The sequence below is a fragment of the Uloborus diversus genome, chromosome 8 (genome assembly GCF_026930045.1).
Source record: "Uloborus diversus isolate 005 chromosome 8, Udiv.v.3.1, whole genome shotgun sequence".
NCBI lineage: Eukaryota > Metazoa > Arthropoda > Arachnida > Araneae > Uloboridae > Uloborus > Uloborus diversus.
In genome coordinates this window covers 45140927-45159354 of record NC_072738.1, presented here as the reverse complement: position 1 = coordinate 45159354, position 18428 = coordinate 45140927, and the positions used below count along the sequence as shown (strand labels likewise).

Below are 18428 nucleotides of genomic sequence, written 5' to 3'. Positions count from 1 at the left end.
AGGTACAGCGCAGCGTACAGAGTTCAAAGTATTGTTCGAATTCGTATTTTCGTTCAGTGTTGATTGCTCGCTCGCCGCGTGAACTATTCTCGTCTTGGCAAGTTTTTTCCACACGTAAATGTTTGTGTTTTTATTTAGTATTTTAAAACTGTGCAAATCATTGTTTTATATTTTAACCTGTAACAGGGGAAATCAGAAAGAAGGGCATAACAGGGGACGTAAGATCTCAGAGTCCGCTCTGTTTATTTTTTTATTATTATTATTTTTTTAAATCGTGTAATTAAGATGCATTTCTGTAATTCCCCTCAGATGTTCTTGGGAATTTTACTAGTACGGAAAAAAAATTTAATTGAAATGTACCTTTTTTTTGAAAATATTTTGAGAAAAGTCATATGCTGCAGTAAATAATTTATTGCTCGTAACAAAGATACTGATCCTTATATGTTATTTCTGTAGCCTGTTTTTGGTTTCTACGCGAGATCTTCCTCAGTTCTTGATCGATTTCTTTGATTTACACCTCATTTTAAAGCTAATCGTGCAGGCTACTGACGGAAAATAGACCCACGGTCTAAAAATTGTTTATTACCGGTTTTAAAGAACCAGAATGAGGTTTTCGGTTAAATTTATAACTTTAACTTGCAGTGAAACCGACGGAGCTGAATAGCTTGATTGGCAGAGCGTTCGACTGGTAACCAGGAGAATGAGTGTTCGGGCCCACGTCCGGACAATCTGCATCAAAAAATTAAGATAAATATTGCGCATTACACTAACACTTCATATCAATGAATAACAAATATGAGGGAGTAAAATAAATGTTGGAAACGATCCTTGCTGTTATGAAAACTTGTTGCAACGTGGAGCTAAATTAATTCTTAATTATAAGGCTTTTTTTTTTAAAGCTTTGGCTCCGGTAAGAAAATTAAAGCATAATGTAAGCGAATACATAAGTATCAATTTTAAGATTTCAGATTACAATGGAATTGTTTTTCGTTCAGAAAAAAATAATAAATCGTATATTGAAATATAGCTTCTTCTAATAAATTTTTGACTCTTTGTACAAGTAAAAAGATTACTACCCCAATTTGAAGGGTAAACTACGTTTTTTTTCTTCTTTTTGTAAAAAACAAATAGCCTATCACATTTTTACTACATTCGAAAAGCTATGCTTAAAGAAAAACTTAGTTCGAATTATTTTGTATTTTAATCATGATGTTAAATGATGAACACTTGCTGCCATCTATGTCATAACGGTTCAAGCAACCTGCGATAACAAATTGTAAAAATTTTCAAAAATAAAAACACTTCTCTTCAATATCTTATCTTATATATTATTCGCCTCTCATTTTAAAATTAATCAGGCCAGCTAATGACAAAAAGTAGACTTAGGTCGAAAAATCAAGTTTTCGGAAACGCCCCTTGCTGTTGTAAAACCTTGATGCAACCTGAAGTTCTTATGCAGATTTTTTTTTTTTTTTTTTAAAGCAAAGTTCTAATACAATTTTGCAATTTTTTGCGTCGCTTTCGCCAAGAAAAAAAATAAAATTAACCTGTGTGTGTGTGTGTGTGTGTTTAAATAAAGCTTAAAAGCACTGGACTTAGTTATTCGGTTAAATTGATACGTTTTTTTCGGTAGAGCGTTCGGCAATAAACTAACTGAACTTCGGGCAAGCTCGGGCTGTCCGACATAATAGCAAATGTAGATTAATATTAAGCATTACATGTACTCATAAACATACAACAGATAACACACATAATAAAATAAATGCAATGGGAATGTTACTTGGTGTTTCGACTCCTTTATGCCGGCTACAGTTATCATTCGGATAAGTTGACTGTTAATCAAAGGGTGTTCTTTCTTTCTTTCTTTTTTTTTTTTTTAAGGTTTGACTCCGTCCAGACCACTAAGCATATTGTAAGCATAAAAAAAGTATTAGATTTACCTCAAGGGAATCCTTTATGTGCAGAAAAACATTTTCATTGTATGTTGAAATGTAGATTTTTCTAATAGCAGTGTTCGATATTTTGTACAAATGAAAAAATATTACGCCAAATTGAAACTACGAGTTTCACCCAGTAAACATTTATTTTTTTATTCCAATACGATATAAAACATTTAAATTATTATCAATTTCACTAGTAAGAAATCATTTTCTACTCCTCTGCTTTCGGCTGAAAAAAAAAAAAAAAAAAAAAAACCATTTTGTCTACGTTCGAAAAATTACACTTAAAAAATAAACTCAGTTCAACTGGTTTTGGTTTTAAATTTTAAGTTTTCTATTAAAAGAAAAACACATGCGCTCATTTAAGCCGTAACGGTTAAAGCAGCCTGCTATGGAAAATTGTTCAGTATTCAAAAGTAAAAACACTTAATTTCAATTGAATTTATTACTTCTCTAGAATGTTTGTTTCAATCGTTACGTGAAATCTTCCTCATTCTTTAATCAAATTCCATGTTTTACGAATAATTTTAAATCGTATCGTGCTGGCTAATTACAACACATAGACTCATGATTTTATTATTATTTTTTCGGAAAAAAGCTTTTTTGCTGTATTTTGCTACGCATTCCTTCAATGAATAGTATTAGAAAAGGAAGACGCAATTGCTAGGTTTCTTGGAGTGTCGTGCTGTTAATAAAATATCTCTGTAATGTTTCTTTTGTTTCCGTCTCATGCTCACATGAGCAGGACTGTATTTGCCAGAACCTGTTTTTTCACATTCAAAATTACTGCTTTTTCATTAGAGGTGTGGCTGAGTGACTTTTTCACGAGTCAGCCACACTTTTAATGATATATATGTTTGCATTGAAAATACGTACAACCAAAAGTGGGCGATGATCAAATTACCACAACGTTGTATTTAACGAGGTTTTGTTACTGATGTCTTCAAATTACATGCCTTCTCTTGTGCGCTTACTTTTTTCGGTTCTTCTTTATAATGTTCTCTCTTTGAACTTTTTAATGAGCGAAATGTCTTATGAAACGTTTCGAAGCACAGTGCAGAGTTCCGCACGGGTCGACTAGTACTGAAACACACAGCCAGCTCAGTCATGTCCAGCCGAGGACTGCAGTTCCATGCTTTTTAGCACTTTTTAGCCCGGCATAGGAACCTGACTGTGCTGCAGATGGAAAACCTCTGAAGGAAGCCGAGAGTGCCAAACAAACTGGCAGCTAATATAGAATTAGCGCAGACCAGACGAGTGACCGAAGCAGTTTTTCGGTTCCTCTCGAGTATTTCATATATTTCTGCTTTAGCCCCGGCTATTGGGGGGATAATTTACTGAAAGTTACTGATATTTTATTGATATTTTATTTGTTGCTAACATGTGTATTTAAATAGTTAGATAGTAATATGGTATCCGTTTAGCGTCCACGTCCCAGGTATACCTGTCGTCGGTGGAATAAATATATTGTACAAAACCAGTAATTTTTTTATGAGTTAGTGTTAATTAAAATTCACAGAACAATCGACAATTGTTAATTGTAGTAAACTACAATTAACAATTAATTAATTGTTAATTGAAATTTTACCCAATTACAATTGATCTATTGTTAGTTGTTTTGGTTACGTTTACCAATTAGTCAATTGTTAATCTTTAATTGTCAATGCAATTAAAATTTGCCCAACTCTGATATGCACATATGCATAGTGTAGTATTCCATTTAAGGAACAGTTCTATTTAAAGGACATTTTGTCTGGTCTCAGTCTTCTTGCATAAGGATATCAGCTTATTTATCTGAGAAATAAAAAAAAAAAAAAAATAATAAAGGCCGATTCCACGAAAATGTCAACCTGAGTATCAAAATGTCAATATCAACATAGCTATAAGTACTGTATTTCATTTAAAAGCTTGAAGTATATATTTTTAAAGTGTACAAATTTAAATTTTAATTTATAATTTTTCTTATTGAAAATAAGCCGTAAAAAATGTCTACGTCATTTCCGGATTTTTGGGGGGAATATTTGGTCTGAAGTAATCAACCATTTTGCTAAAACAAAAATGCTAAATGGAAAAAATGTTAGTGCATTTTGTTATACTCATAATATAGTTTTATACTGGAAGTTTATACCAAAAAATATCTTTATAGTGTTTCGTTCAGAAACAATCTTAAAATCAGTTTATGAATGTCAGTCAGTCACCATAAAAAATCAACTTTTTCCCCTCACACTGTAAAAAAATTCCGAAACGTTACTGAGTATTTCTATGTAACGTGTCCGGATTTCAATGGTTTTTATCCAATTCCTGGAAAAATCAAGTACTATTGTCGAAAAGTTTCCTGGCTTGATAAAAGTTGCACGAATGCACACTTTTCTTTGGTGTGAAAAATATTTTTAGCTCCCAATTTAAAGATTAACTTTGCGTATTATTTGAAGTGAATCGGCTTCAAGTTACTTACAATCGTGCTCATTAAACTCCTAGAGGAAGCGAATTAGTGCGGGCTACGCTGCTTTGCAAGAGTTGCAGACGAGTAAAATTCTCGATACCCGCTTGCAATTCTGGCATAGTTTTGGCCATGTTTGCAGTACTGCTTATGGAACATTCTTAGCAAATCAGGAAGGGGCTAAGCTACACTGCTTGACAATTGCTAAGGAACAAGTGATTTATGCAAATTTGTATCTCAAACACCTGACCAATGGGAATAAATTCAAGTTCAGATGGCGTGGTAGACCAAAACTCGTTATCTATATAAAAGACAGTGCATACACGCTCAAAATTCGTACGAAAATTCACGCTGTTTGGTTTTTTACAAAAATAGTGCTGGATGTTAAAAAAAGGTTTTTCTATGAAATTCTGTTCGGTTCTTGAAATACTTAAGAGTAAAATGTCAGAGAGACATCATTTGAGTATCTACGATTGTGGAGGAGCGGTTGAACGACTGGAAGCAGGTCAAAGTGTCACCACTGTGGCTGCTGCAATGGGTGTATCAAAAAGTGCCATCTCCCGATTAAAGACGGCCGCTGAAGGTGAAAATGTTTTGCAAAATCATGCCGGGGGTCGTGGTAGGAGCACCACACCTTCAGAAGATCGCTATTTAGCCCTCGTGGCAAAAAGGGACAGAAATTTCACTCTTGGACAGATAGCTGCAAATCTAACAACCGCTACCGGTACGCATGTTTCTGCAAGAACCATCTCACGGCGAGTAAATAATGTCGGTTTGTATGCACGGAAGCCCGTACGTTGCATCTAAGTTCAACCACTTCATCGTCGAAAGAGATTACGCTGGTCTAAGGAACATGTTGGTGGGATCATTAAAATTGGTCTAGAGTGATGTTCTCTGACGAATCTCGTTTCAGTGTGACAAGTGATTCTGGTCACCAACTACTGTGGAGAGAGCGTGGAACACGTTATGCACAAAAATTTGTTTTCGAACGTGATCGGTACGGCCCAGGCGTCATGGTGTGGGCAGACATCATGCACAATGGCAGAACACAGTTTCACATTTTTGAATAAGAAAGCTATACGTTACGAATGTATTGCAGAGATGTTATGCTGGACCATGTTCGTCTTTTTTTTTTTGGGGGGGGGGCTGTCGGTCCAGATTTTCAATTTACTAACGACGATACACGACCACACTGGATCATTGAAGTGTCAGACACAATGCAAAGTGAAAACATTCTCTGTATGCAGTGGCCTGCTTACTTTCCCGACTTAAATCCATTTGAACTTGCCTGGGAGGCTCTTGGCAGACGTGTTGCGCGAAGAACCGTCCCTCCCAGAACAGTACAAGAACTCAAATCCGCATTGAGAGAGGAGTGGGGAAAACATCCCCCAAGCACTCCTTAATAATTAGTGGGAGTATGGAAAACAGATATAAATTGTGCATCAGTGTCCCTGGTAATCACACATAATATTAAAGTACTCATGTCTCCATCATTCTGACCTAGATCATTTTTTTTGGTGTTGTATGAAAAGCATCTAAGAAGGATTATTTTTTATTTTTAAGTTATTACTTTATTAATGCAGTAATATCTGTATTATTTTGTACTTATAGTAAAGGCACATCCTCCCAACCAACTATATATTTCGTTCTGTTTCTTTAATCATTATCTATTCCTAACTATTCCAGAAAACGTAATTGTTCCTTGGCAATTGTCAAGCAGTGTATTATATTATGCCTGCCAAAGTTTAGTGTAAAGTTCCAGAGACATGACTGACTTCAAACGGGAAGATTTCTGAATTTTTAAGGTGGTTTCCGAAATAAATTCAGGAAGGTTACTGAATATTAGCGGAAAATGTTACTGGCAGAAATTGAGCACATCAGCTGCCCATTATTTTCCAGGAACGTTTCTGAATCGTTTTTACAGTGCAGCATGAAAATTATTGGTGAACATTTTCCGAAATTGATATTCTCTGCCTATATCAGGAGTATTTAAATGCTCGGTAAGTACAATTGAAAGTTTATCTGGAACACCGAAATTTCTTCGGTAACTGATTGACACATTTGATACGGTAACTGAGTGACATTCTGTTTGACTTTAACATGGCTTCAATGTATTAAATTTAATGCTCTTGAAAAGAGATTTCTTTTATTTTTAGCCTTTTAATGGATATCAAACAACCCAACTCCTTAAATTTTTATGAATGATATCATCTTTTATTGATTTTATTCATTATTAATTCGTACATAATTTAGTAATGCTTAGGCCTAAATTTCTAAAAATACCTCAATTCAAAACAGAAGAGGAAAGCATTTTACAGTCAATACAATCAAATGACAAATTTACATTATCACATTATTCACAGCGGGGGGGGGGGGATTCAGAAATATGGGAAGTGACTGCTAGTGAAGAACATTTCTATGGAGTTTCTTGTGGTCTACAATATTTTGTAGAAAGAGTGATAGATGGTAATAGTTGAATGGCTAAAGGTGAAATTCATGAAAAAAAGACTTGTTCAGTCATATGAGTGGCTAAGATGATGTAGAGGAAATATAAATAATTTACTTTTATAGCTCAATAATGTTACGAGGATGTGATCTGTTTTTAAATACTGAAGAAAAAGAAAAGATTTTCAAATCCTCTAGCAATTTAAAAAAAAAAAAAAATGAGGGAAAAAGAGGTTATCGGTAGAAAAAAAAAATCTTATTTTAATTGCTTTTCTTTTACGTAGAGGTTTTTTTTTTTTTTTTTTACAAATTTTAAGGTTGCTAGACATTTGGTCAAACACATTTATAGATGCCACAAAAATAATCGAAGGAAGTGCTGCAGAGTTGTAAGCGCCTACAGTTTTTTTTTCGTTTCATATACTACAGCTAGGGTAGACTGAGGATGTAAACTACTTAAACAAAATACTGGGTAGCACAAAATTATTTTTATGTTAAAAATCAATCTTTATATACGTTTTGTATCGGCCTTGCTTTTAAACGTCATAATTAGCATATTAAAACTATATTTTGTAGTAATTTGCTATATAGTTTATTATTTTGGTGGTCCTCATAGGCTGAGGGTCCCCTGGTCTTGCCCAAATGGCAAATAAAGCTCTGCTTTTGTGTACACTTATAGGGCTCGACCGATGGCATTTTTTGGCCGATGGGCTGATGCCGTTGTTGGCTGATTGTTCAAAGAGGGCAGATGGCCGACTGTTTTTCTCTAAATGGCCGATTGCCGATGGCCGATGCCGTTGGCCGATGGCAAAAAAAGAAAAAAGAAAAGAAAACAGAAATATATTGCTAAGATTATCAGGGATTTAAAGGATCATTGATTCATTTCACTTTACTTCCTTTCTACGAATAAGGAATCGTAATCACAAAAAAAAAAAATCAGATTTCTACTTAAATTTCTATTTTACGCTCACCCAATCTAAACTTCACAAGTTTTTTCGGCACATCTGTACATGCATATGTACCTAAGAACATATAGATGACCGAAATATCCATTTTGGACGCCTCCTCAGTTAATTATCGCAAATTCTCTTGAAATGTCTTCATGCGCGTAAACTTGCGTCATTAAAAAACGTTATGAAATAGTAAGTTGAAAAGTCATGTGCACGTAGTATGATCTGAAAGTTCGAGGTCAAGCAGTATAAAACCTTACCCTGAATAGTTCACATTACCGAAGCACATCTATCTACAAAATGATCACCTCAGACGACTATGCACTTCTGCCAACGTTCGTATAGCTTTTAGAAGCACTCCTGGAAGACATTTTTCGCAACCTCCCGTAAGGCCTCTGGCGCTGCTGCTTCAACTTCATCGTGGGGAAGAAGGCGACTTTCATGTTGAGGATGCATGGTTCGATTGGTCAATACTCTGATGTGCCAAACAAATAACATTATGTTTCGTCGGACTAAGCCCCGTGTGACTTTTACCTGTTCCCAACAAAAAAACGTTTGCGTGGACGCTGTTTTTTTCCGTCAGGAAAAGATAAAGCTGCATCATATAAGGTAGCGAAAAATGGTTTCCAGGAATGATTCCAAAAGTTAATTGAACAATGGCAGAAGTACATAGTCCCCAAGGTGACCTTTTGAAGGTGGATGTGCTTCCGTAATTTGAACTATTCCGGGTAAGGTTTTATACAGTTTGTCCCCGAGGTTTTGGATCACACTACGTACAATCTGTATAGGGTGTAGTTATGCTTCTCCTTTTTTGACTGTTGTATGAAGAAAGAGAAAGAAGAACAGCCCCCCTCCCAACCCAAAAAAAAAGGAAAGAAAAAAAGGAAGAAAAACAAAGAGACATATAACTAAGAAGATATAACTAAGATTCCTGTAATATTGTAATAATGTATGGATTTAGGTACACTAAACATAGTTTAGAAACATTAAATTATGTTGTTTAATCATTCAAAAAAAAAAAGAATGAAACTATGAAACCGTCAACAAATTACGCAATTAAATTGGAGAGATTGCACGTAGACATTTTTTAGTCATCAAATTAAACAAAAAAGGTAACAGATAAATTAAAATATTAAATCATAATAGGAATATTTTTGTACTTATTTAAAATTTATGAATAGAAAAGTTTGGATTTTTCATAAAAGCTATAACAGTGACATAAATTTTGCTGAAAAAAGAAATAGCCATTAAAAGAGCGAGGTGCTTAAAACGCAGCTGCAATAAACAAACTCAATATTTACACCAAATTAATAACTAAATACATATACTACTTGATTTGATGTTTGCACCCACAATATTGAACAGTTTGATTGTTTAATCTTTTATGAAGCTTTACAAACAAGTTCAAATTAAATTTTTCAATTTAACAATAATTTTCTAAAATTTAAAAAATTGCATTATATAAAATCCTTGAAACTTTTCTATAAAAAACGAAAATAACTTATTCATTGATTTTATATAAATACATAAAAATAGTTACAACATAAAAAAAATCGATCGCTATTAATGATGTAAAAAAGATGGCGCATTACGAAATATAGGTGAAATAAGTATGAGAAATACACAAAATGACATTTCTTGATCAAAATAAATAATCGCTAAATATTTAAGAAATGCTTCAAACGACGAGGAAGGCTTAGGTGTGGGGGGGGGGGGATCACCCTCTGATTTTGGAGTAACTCACAATTCGGCCCCAACTTTGGCCTCATTTTTTTTAGTACAAAACCGCTACACTGTAAAAACGATTCAGAAACGTTCCTGGAAAATAATAGGCAGCTGATGTGCCCAATCTATGCCAGTAGCATGCCTCGCAAAACCCAGGAACGTTTTCCGTTAAAACTCAGTAACTTTCCTGAAAAACCCAGAAATTTTCCCGTTTAAAGCCAGTCGTGCCATTGAAACTTCAGAGTAATCTTAAGTAAAAGTAATATTAAAGCTCGGAACCTTCCTGATTTATCAATACAGTTCTTAAACAGTATCGCAAACATGGCCAAAGCTAACCCAGAATTGCTTATTAATATCAAGCATCTCACTTGATTTCAATTCTTGCAAAGCTACGTAGTCCATACTTATTCACTCCTCTGGGAGTTCGGTCAGCATGGACGAGCCGTATTTAAACTAAAGCCGGTACACCTTATAAATACTCTCAGTGATTCTTTAAACTGGGAGCTAAAAATATTTTTTATAACAGAGAAAAGTCTGCATTCGGACAACTTGTAGCAATTCAGGAAACTTTTTGACAATGATACTTGATATTTCCAGGAAGTGGGTAAAAACCATTGAAATCCTGAAACGTTACACGGAAATAGTCAGTAACGTCTTGGAATTTTTTTACAGTGTACCACCAACGTCTCGGAAGAGTTTCCAAATCTGCTTCAGCACTTCCGAAGAAAAAATTCAAAAGTCCCTTTGGTTTCCGAATTATGTCACCATTCAAAACGTCCTTAATCAGTGTCTTACATTTAGGCTCTACATTCTTTCTTAACAATAGATAAATCTCGAAAAAAAAATCTCTAATTTTATGAATGGTGTTAGTTTTAAACAACTCGAAAGTACGACTATAGTTTAATTTCAGAAAATGAGAGAGTGAGAGGAGGGGCACGCAAGTGTTCTCGGAAATTCAAAAAATAGTCGTAAAAATTAGAGTTCAAAATAATTATAAACATTGAGCAGAAAAAAACCTTTTAAAACTTGCACCCGAGTTTGTTTTGACGTGCAGTGGCGGATTTAAAATATAGCAAATGTTGCAATTGTGCGAGAGGCACCATAACCATAGGGGCACCGTAAGAGTTACGAAAATGCTTATGATAAATGTTTTACAATTTCTGTGATAGAGATGCCCCAAAATGTATTTCGACGGGCCCCAAACTTGTAACTCCGCCGAAGCGATACAGAAAAGACTGCATTACTGTGATTCATATTACAAATATCGAAAAATTTAAAATTACCGTCGGTTCAACGGGAATCTAAGAAAGTGACACAAAAACCGGTTTCGCCATCTCATGTTTGTTTCCATGGTCTCCAATTCGGCAATATATCACCAAATGATCGTCAGTATGAGAGGCTATATGAGTTTTGCATAGAATTAAGTAATTTATAGCCATAAAAAGTGAGTAAACAGGCTTTTCAGAACACCCGATCGAAAACAAAAAGGGAAGTGCACAACTGGAACATTCGAACACACCACATGCAAAAATTTAAACCTTCTACAGTTTACCATTTTTGAGTTATGACTTATGAGAGATAGATACGTACATCCAGCTGCAAGAAACAGCGCACTAATTAACTTGTTTCGTTCTTGAATGCCGTATTGAAACCTCTTTCAGGGGTGACTAAAATAGAAATTCATACGAAATTTAAGTAAACAATTTTATATGAAAACAATAACTCCCTTTACTTTGTATTAAAAAGTAAAACAGCAAATGTCCTTTTTTTTTCTCCAAAAACATCGGCCAATTCCATCGACTTTTCGATGTATTTTAAGGCCGATGGGCCGATGTTTCCTGCAATTTAGCATCGGCCGCCGATGCCGATGCCGATGGCTAAATTGCTGAACCATCGGCGCGGATGCATTGGCCAGGCCGATGCATCGGTAGAGTCCTATACACTTATTTGTATGTTTTACTGTGTATACGGTGCGGAGAAAGTTCCCACAATTTTCTTAGATATTTCAATAAGCTGTAACTAACACATAATTCAGCAAATCAACAGGTTAAAGCAATAAAAACTCTTTATTGGAACAATAATAATAACATTAAACAAAAAAATTATAACAATTGTTCAAAATTGGCTCCTTGGGCTTCAATACATTTACGGAGCCTCAGTCTGAAATTGCCGACGATGCTCGCGCACGTATCCACCTTTATCTCATTCCAGGCACGCCTCAGATCCGTATTGAGCATGTCAACCGTGGCGAATCGTTTTCCCAAGATTTTTTCCTCCAAGTTTGACCACACCGAGTAATCCATCGGATTGAGGTCGGTGAGTTAGGGGGCCAATCATCCTTGCCCCAAAAACCTAGGAACACATCTTCGCAGATGGCAATCGTTGATCGGGCCGAATGCGCAGGAGTCCAGTCTTGTTGGAGTGTGAATCCATCTTGGCCAAAGTGTTCTGTTGCCCATGGCCTTAGTAAATCGCCTAGAACCCGCTGCTGATAGCTCGCAGTATTAATTTTGAGATTTCTGTCAATGAAAACAAGCGGCGTCTTCCCAGTGGCACAAATGCAGCCCAGACCATTACGGGGCCTGGAAAGTTACTGTGTCCGATGATTTTTGCAGCAGCGGTCTCATTTTGACCCTTTTTAAGCAGTTGGCGATGATTTTGACGGTTATGTGTGGGCTCGATGGTGAAGATCTTCTCATCGGTAAAGAGAACCTTCGAAAGGCGAACACCAGCGGTCAAGCGAAGCATCCGTCGAGCTTTTATCAATCTTTTCTGCTTCATTGTGTCATTGAGGAAGTGGAGGCGATTGATCATGTAAGAACGAAGTCCCAACTTGTTTTTCACGATGGTTCGGACGCTTTTTTCGCTGATCTCCAGTTCTTTGGCCATCTTTCGCATTGAGCGCTTTGGATTGCGATGGATGCGGCAGCGGATCTTCTGCACATTCGCTGGCGTCGTTGCAGTGGTTGGACGACCACTCCATGGACGGTCGGCAGTCCCTCCAGTCTCCTTGTAACGTTTTACATCATCATTGACTGTTTAACTCTGAATCAAGTCGTTCGAATAATATCGGCTGTTTTCATTCCCTTCTTGTGTAATTCAACGACAGTAACAAGCACAATTTCACGATTCATAGCTCACTAACTCAATGAACTAACAAAGAACAAATGATTAAACTTCAAATACTTTTAATGCCAATAAACAATATGTGCCAAATAAATCGCCAACATACGATTTTAACGCCAAAAAAACGTTTTAAACAAAATTGTGGGAACTTTCTCCGCACCCTGTAGTTCTGAATTGTTTTTGTTAGGATAAATAGGAAATTTAGAAACGCCAGTCAGTTAGCTCACGAATCTATCCTAATTACTGTAATTTTGTTATTTTAGTAATATTTGTAAAATCAAATGCCATATGAAGGAAGGTTACTCATTTTCCTTTATCACAATTTACTTTTATGAATAATTCCTTTTGCTTTCATAGGAGAATCTTTTATTGAATCTATATTACTTTTTCCGCAGGTTGCATTCATGTCAGTCAGTTATCAAGCTTTTAGCATTTTTTAAAATCATCTAAAATGTAGTTTAAAAATTCAACTATACTATTAAATTCAGCTTGAGGAAATGCATGTTGTGAATTCCCAATATGACAGTTACTTACCAACTTTCGTAAATACTACACATATTAATTTTAGCAATACAGTGATCGCTGATTATATGAATCACATTTGTTCTTAAAAGTTTTGAGTCCATAAAGTGGCTGATTCAATAAAGCGGCTAATTCAATAAAGCTGGATTTTTTTCTGTTTTTGGCAATTTGATTCGTTAAAGCGGTTGATTCAATTAACCACTGATTGAATTAACCGTATCAAGTCTAACAAATGTAATTTCACAGCTTACCTTTTATATAAATTTATTTATTTGTTTTGCTGCGTTATTTTGAACGTTTGCATTAGTATATTTAGAAAATTTCAGACATGTCAGTCAGTTACCGGGATGTCAGTCAGTTAACAAGCTCTTCTAATTACTCTAATTCTTTATTGTAGCAAGTTTTTCCAACTCAAATGCCATAGGTCGAAAGTTTATTCATTGTTCTTTGATCCTGACTTGAATTTAATAAAAATTCCTTTTACTTTCGAAAAAATCTTTTATTGAGTCAGCATTACTTTTCACGTTGGTTGCTTTCATTTAAGTCAATTACCATGTTTTTAACAATTTTTCTAAAATCACCCAATATGTATTTAGGAAATTCAATTATACCATGAAATTCAGCTTAAAAAGTAAAATAAGGGAGAAGAAAATAGCTTTTTAAAAATTAATATTTTGTGGTTTATGTTTTAAAATACTTATCGTTTTGCTCTGTGAATGTCAGTCAGTTACCCGTGAAATTGCCCTAGTAATAAAAAAAGACAGTCCATGTAGTATTGTTTAAAAAAATGTGCGAAAGGTAATATATAAAGGAATAAGAAACAATAAATTTTCTTAACTCTTCGAAATAACAGTGAGTTGTTGACTTATGTGTCAATTTTTGTCTTGCAGTTAGTACTTTTGTTTGGCAACCAGTCATCCTTATACTTGATTGCTATTACGTACAAATGTATATTAGACAGTAAACCGACCTCTAGTAAGACAAAAAAAAATGTGTATTTATTTAATAATATTTTGAAAAATAATTTCTAAAAGAAACATTTATGTCTTTAGATCGTGCATAAGCATCAAAATACGGACAGAGGTAAAAAAAAAGGATCAGTTTCATTTAAACACAAACATATTTAACTTTTATTCTTATGTCATTCAAATGCCTCATTTTAATACTATTTTCATGTATGCTTGACTTTTTTTGCTTTAACAGTTTTTAGTTCGTACACTGACAGTAAAAATTCGTGAAATTAACCACAATGTGACTTTTTTTTTCAATTTATTTTGTAAGTAACAGTGTTTCTTTTACGGTTCAGTTTTACTATATCGCAATAAATGTGCATTGATGAGCTATTTGTTGGTAATGAACTTTTATTTTGTTACATAAAATTCCCAGAACTCGCCACCAGGAGGGGGGGGGTGACTGCACTTCGTGTTCCACCCTGCAACTTCAATCCACCCAGTAAAGATTCATAGCTGCATATACAGTATTAATGTGTTTATTATATATTTACTTCTGCAATACCTATTTTATTTTAAACAAGTTTCTGAGTTTGGGTCCAGGTTTAAAGTTGATTTAAGGACTCGGTTTTAGCATTGATAACGATGATTTTTCAGGATTCGCTTAAGATATTGGAGGGGGGGGGGGCGGCTTAGGCCAAATACTTTTGTGGGGGCTTTTAAACCTTATAAATATTTAGATGAACCAGAAGTTATGTTCCTAATTTGGCTAACGTCACCTTTTGTAGGATGTCTTTTCGTCCATCAACTCAAGTATTTTTCATTGAAAAAAGGAGTAATTTGTAACCCTCAAGCACGTGTCAGCAGTAATCTGCAATTTGTGCAATTCAGCGTTGGTATTTATTTATTTTTTTCTGTTTTGCAAAGATATAACATGCTTCTCAATATTCGCCTGACTGAATAACCTTTCGTTTTATTTTTATTTTTTATTTCCAAGTACTGAAGTGTAGTATTAATATGCTCATTAATATCCTTTTAAGTTATCTTTTTTTGCATCTGATTTAAAAGTTTCTCAAATGTTTACTGCCATTACAGTAATATTTTCGTGAGCCTCCTATACGAACCCTATGGTTTTGGAGTCACCGGAAGGGAAACAATGTTGTAGCTGACCAAATTGCCCAATTCGAAGAAAAATACCGTCATTCAATTGGCATTAAATGTTTAATGAACGGGTATGTTTTTGCTATCACAATTTCTTAAGAATTCTGCTTGAAACTCCGTTATTTAGAGTCCTATAAAGATGACAAAAAAAGCTCAGTGGATGGAAAGTTCTTAATTTTTTTTACCTGTCAAGACCCGTAATTCTTTGTCGATTTTCAGGAAATACCATACAAGAACTTGTACTTTTCCCCTTTAACCTTAGCTTTTATTTCGCCGTTTACCAATTACAAAATGAACAGACCTGTATCCCGGCGATGGCAACAATAAGTTATCTTGATAGCTTAATAATTGGTTAATAAGTCTTTTTGTCATGCGAAAGGTTGAGGAACAATTCTGTGCTGTAAATTGTACGCAAGCATCTCAGACCGACGAAATAGCTCTATTTCTTAGCTTTAAAGAGTGGGGTTGTGTTTCCTAAAAAACAAGTTTACAGACGGTTTTGGATGTGAAACTCTTTATGCGAGGGCTTTGAAGTTCTGATCCGTAACCTTTTTGTGTGGTGTAAGAGACCAATAATTGCTGTACAATGAGTACAATGTAGTACAATGATGTATACAGAAAAAAATAGAAATTTTAAAATTAGCTCTATTAATAAATTTAACAAATTAGTTTCAAGGTTGGTCTTAAGAAAACATATATTTTATAATTATTTGTATTTTAAACTTTTCAAATAATACATGTTTTCGAAGATTTCTTTCATTTAAATCATCGATTTAAATGTGTACTCCACATGGCTTGAAGACTGGTAAATTTGTTTGTTAACGGTTGCACCTGACATTAACTTTACTATTATTTTCATTGTTTTTTGCAACAATTAAAACGTGGATTTCGAGTAGTGTTTAGTTTTCTCGTTGTTTATAATCCATTTTACTCATTGAAATGCACAATTTTGTTGTGAATACGCGAAAGTCAGGCGCAGAAAGATGAAGAACGGTAGTGCGGGAAAAACGTGCGCGCGAAATGACAGTTCAGAATATGGAGAAAATAAGTGATGAAATTTTCACTTCTACCATGATTCTTTATGACACACATTTTTTTAATGCACAAATTCATTACCACATTAATTTAAGATTGATATTGATCAAATGCATTAAACATTTTTGTGTAATTGCAAAAAACAAGCACTAGTAAAATAAATATTACCTTTCTATGCAGATGGCCACAAGTGTCAGGACGCTTGCAAACACGAAAATCGTCTGCAAGTACATCATGGCAGTGCAGAGTCCATCATTGAGAATGCCCCACTCGGCAGGGGCAGTCAATTCTAGCAGCTTAACAGGAAGCACAAAAATTCCCACCATGAAATCACAAACAGCAAGGTTGACGATATAGTAGTTCACAGCAGTGTGCATCTTCCGATTGCTGAAGACAGTTGTGCAAACGATGGCATTACCAAGAACAGCAAAAGTCATCACGATTAGGAACACAACAATGTAACACAGCCGCACGGACGTGATTTGCGTGAAATCTGGATAAGGCTCTGGGTCGAACTGAGATATGTTTGTATCTGGTAAAATCACTTCACTCAGCAGGCAGTCTTCTAAGGAAACGTTGCAGTTTTCTAAGTACATTTTTCGTTCTTGTTTTTGGATTTGAAACCTTGTTAAGCAATAATCAATATAAAAACATAGCACCGTAGATTACTGTTTTGATTTAATTGCCTCAAATATATCTGAGATCTCACATCCACAATCAATTCCTAACAAACTTGAACAAACTTTTGGATCGAATTTGTTATTTATATGTGTGGAACGTTGTTGATAATTTTATAACATCTGTCAAACATTTATGAATGCTTATATGTATGAAAAGTAAAACAACAATTTTAATATTGTTTGTAACTTTTGTGAATAATGCGTACATAAGTATTGTGCAGCATCAACCATTGTAATCTTATAATGTAAGTGTCACTGCTACATTTACTTAGCTTTTACGATATTATATCACTTGCTAGTGGTACAACAGAATATATTTGAAAACTAAAATTGCATTTATCAAAATAAGATAGAACTGATGAGTTTTTCTTTTTCTTTTCTTCTTAATGGATTATAAAAAATTACTTCTATGCACTTTTCTTTAACAATTAGGCAGATATATTATTCAGTTTAGCACTTTTCCGTAAAAATAAATAACATTATTCATGAAAACAGCAATGAGTTATGTCTGTGTGGGTTGTTTTCAGACAAAAAATATACGTTATAATTTTTGGATTTGTAAAGTGGGTTTAAAGAATGCTTAATTTCACTATAAAATGGTTCATTCGAAGTTTTGATGCCTCATAATATATTCACCGTAAATTGTAATTATAATCTGAAAAAACACCAACCAGACATAATAATGTGAATCGCTTGCTCTATCGTACATGTCATCAAATGTAATAAATTTAAGTGTTAAAACCAGCTGCACACTTGTTTTCGTTTGAAAATTTTATTCGCTTCTTCCTATACATTTTATATTAAAAATTTGTCTTAAATATAACTTTCAATTCAACGAAACTACATTTGAAAGTTTTTGCACAATTTGTGTAGTCATCAATATTGTGTAGAACTTTGTATTGATCCCGAATAACTATCCGCAAAACGTTTTTTTTTTTTTTTTTTTTGAAATACGTAAATACTGAACACCTATTTAGGTGTTTTAAATTTATTCCAATTTCAAAAATAATAATGTCAAATTAAAATACTATTAACGCACTGTATGAGAGTTAAGTTTTGCTTTCCATGCCGATCGCGACTGTTTCAGATGGGATCATAAAAATATTTCAGATAAAATTTTAATTCAAATACTACACAAATAGTTAAAATTTATATCTATAATTACTGTGTCTTTTTTTATTATAAATAAAAATGTAAGAACTTATGAATGCTTCTTAAACTTTTCCAAAAACAAAACTTCATTTTTTATCATATGATTTTTACATGGCGGCTTTATTCTTTCAACCATAGTTTCAGAAAAATGTTACCATAAATTTTAAAAGACAACGAAACAACCTTGTTTAAATTCTAGTACCTTTTAACGTTTTTTAAAAGAATCCTTTTTAAATATGTATTTGTAAGGAGAAATAAACTGCCTAAACTTTACGTAAAGATGTTTAGTGAAAACTCTAAGGAAT

General features: G+C 34.2%; 1 protein-coding gene across 1 annotated transcript in view; it reads right to left on the bottom strand.

The window, feature by feature from the left end:
- LOC129228339 (QRFP-like peptide receptor) overlaps nucleotides 1–16887 on the bottom strand; it is a 93505-nt gene extending 76618 nt beyond the window's left edge. Inside the window, exon 1 of the mRNA XM_054863019.1 lies at nucleotides 16460–16887. Within this exon, the coding sequence (XP_054718994.1) occupies nucleotides 16460–16887 (428 nt within the window). The remainder of the gene's footprint in view (nucleotides 1–16459) is intronic.
- Nucleotides 16888–18428: the final 1541 nt, after the last annotated feature.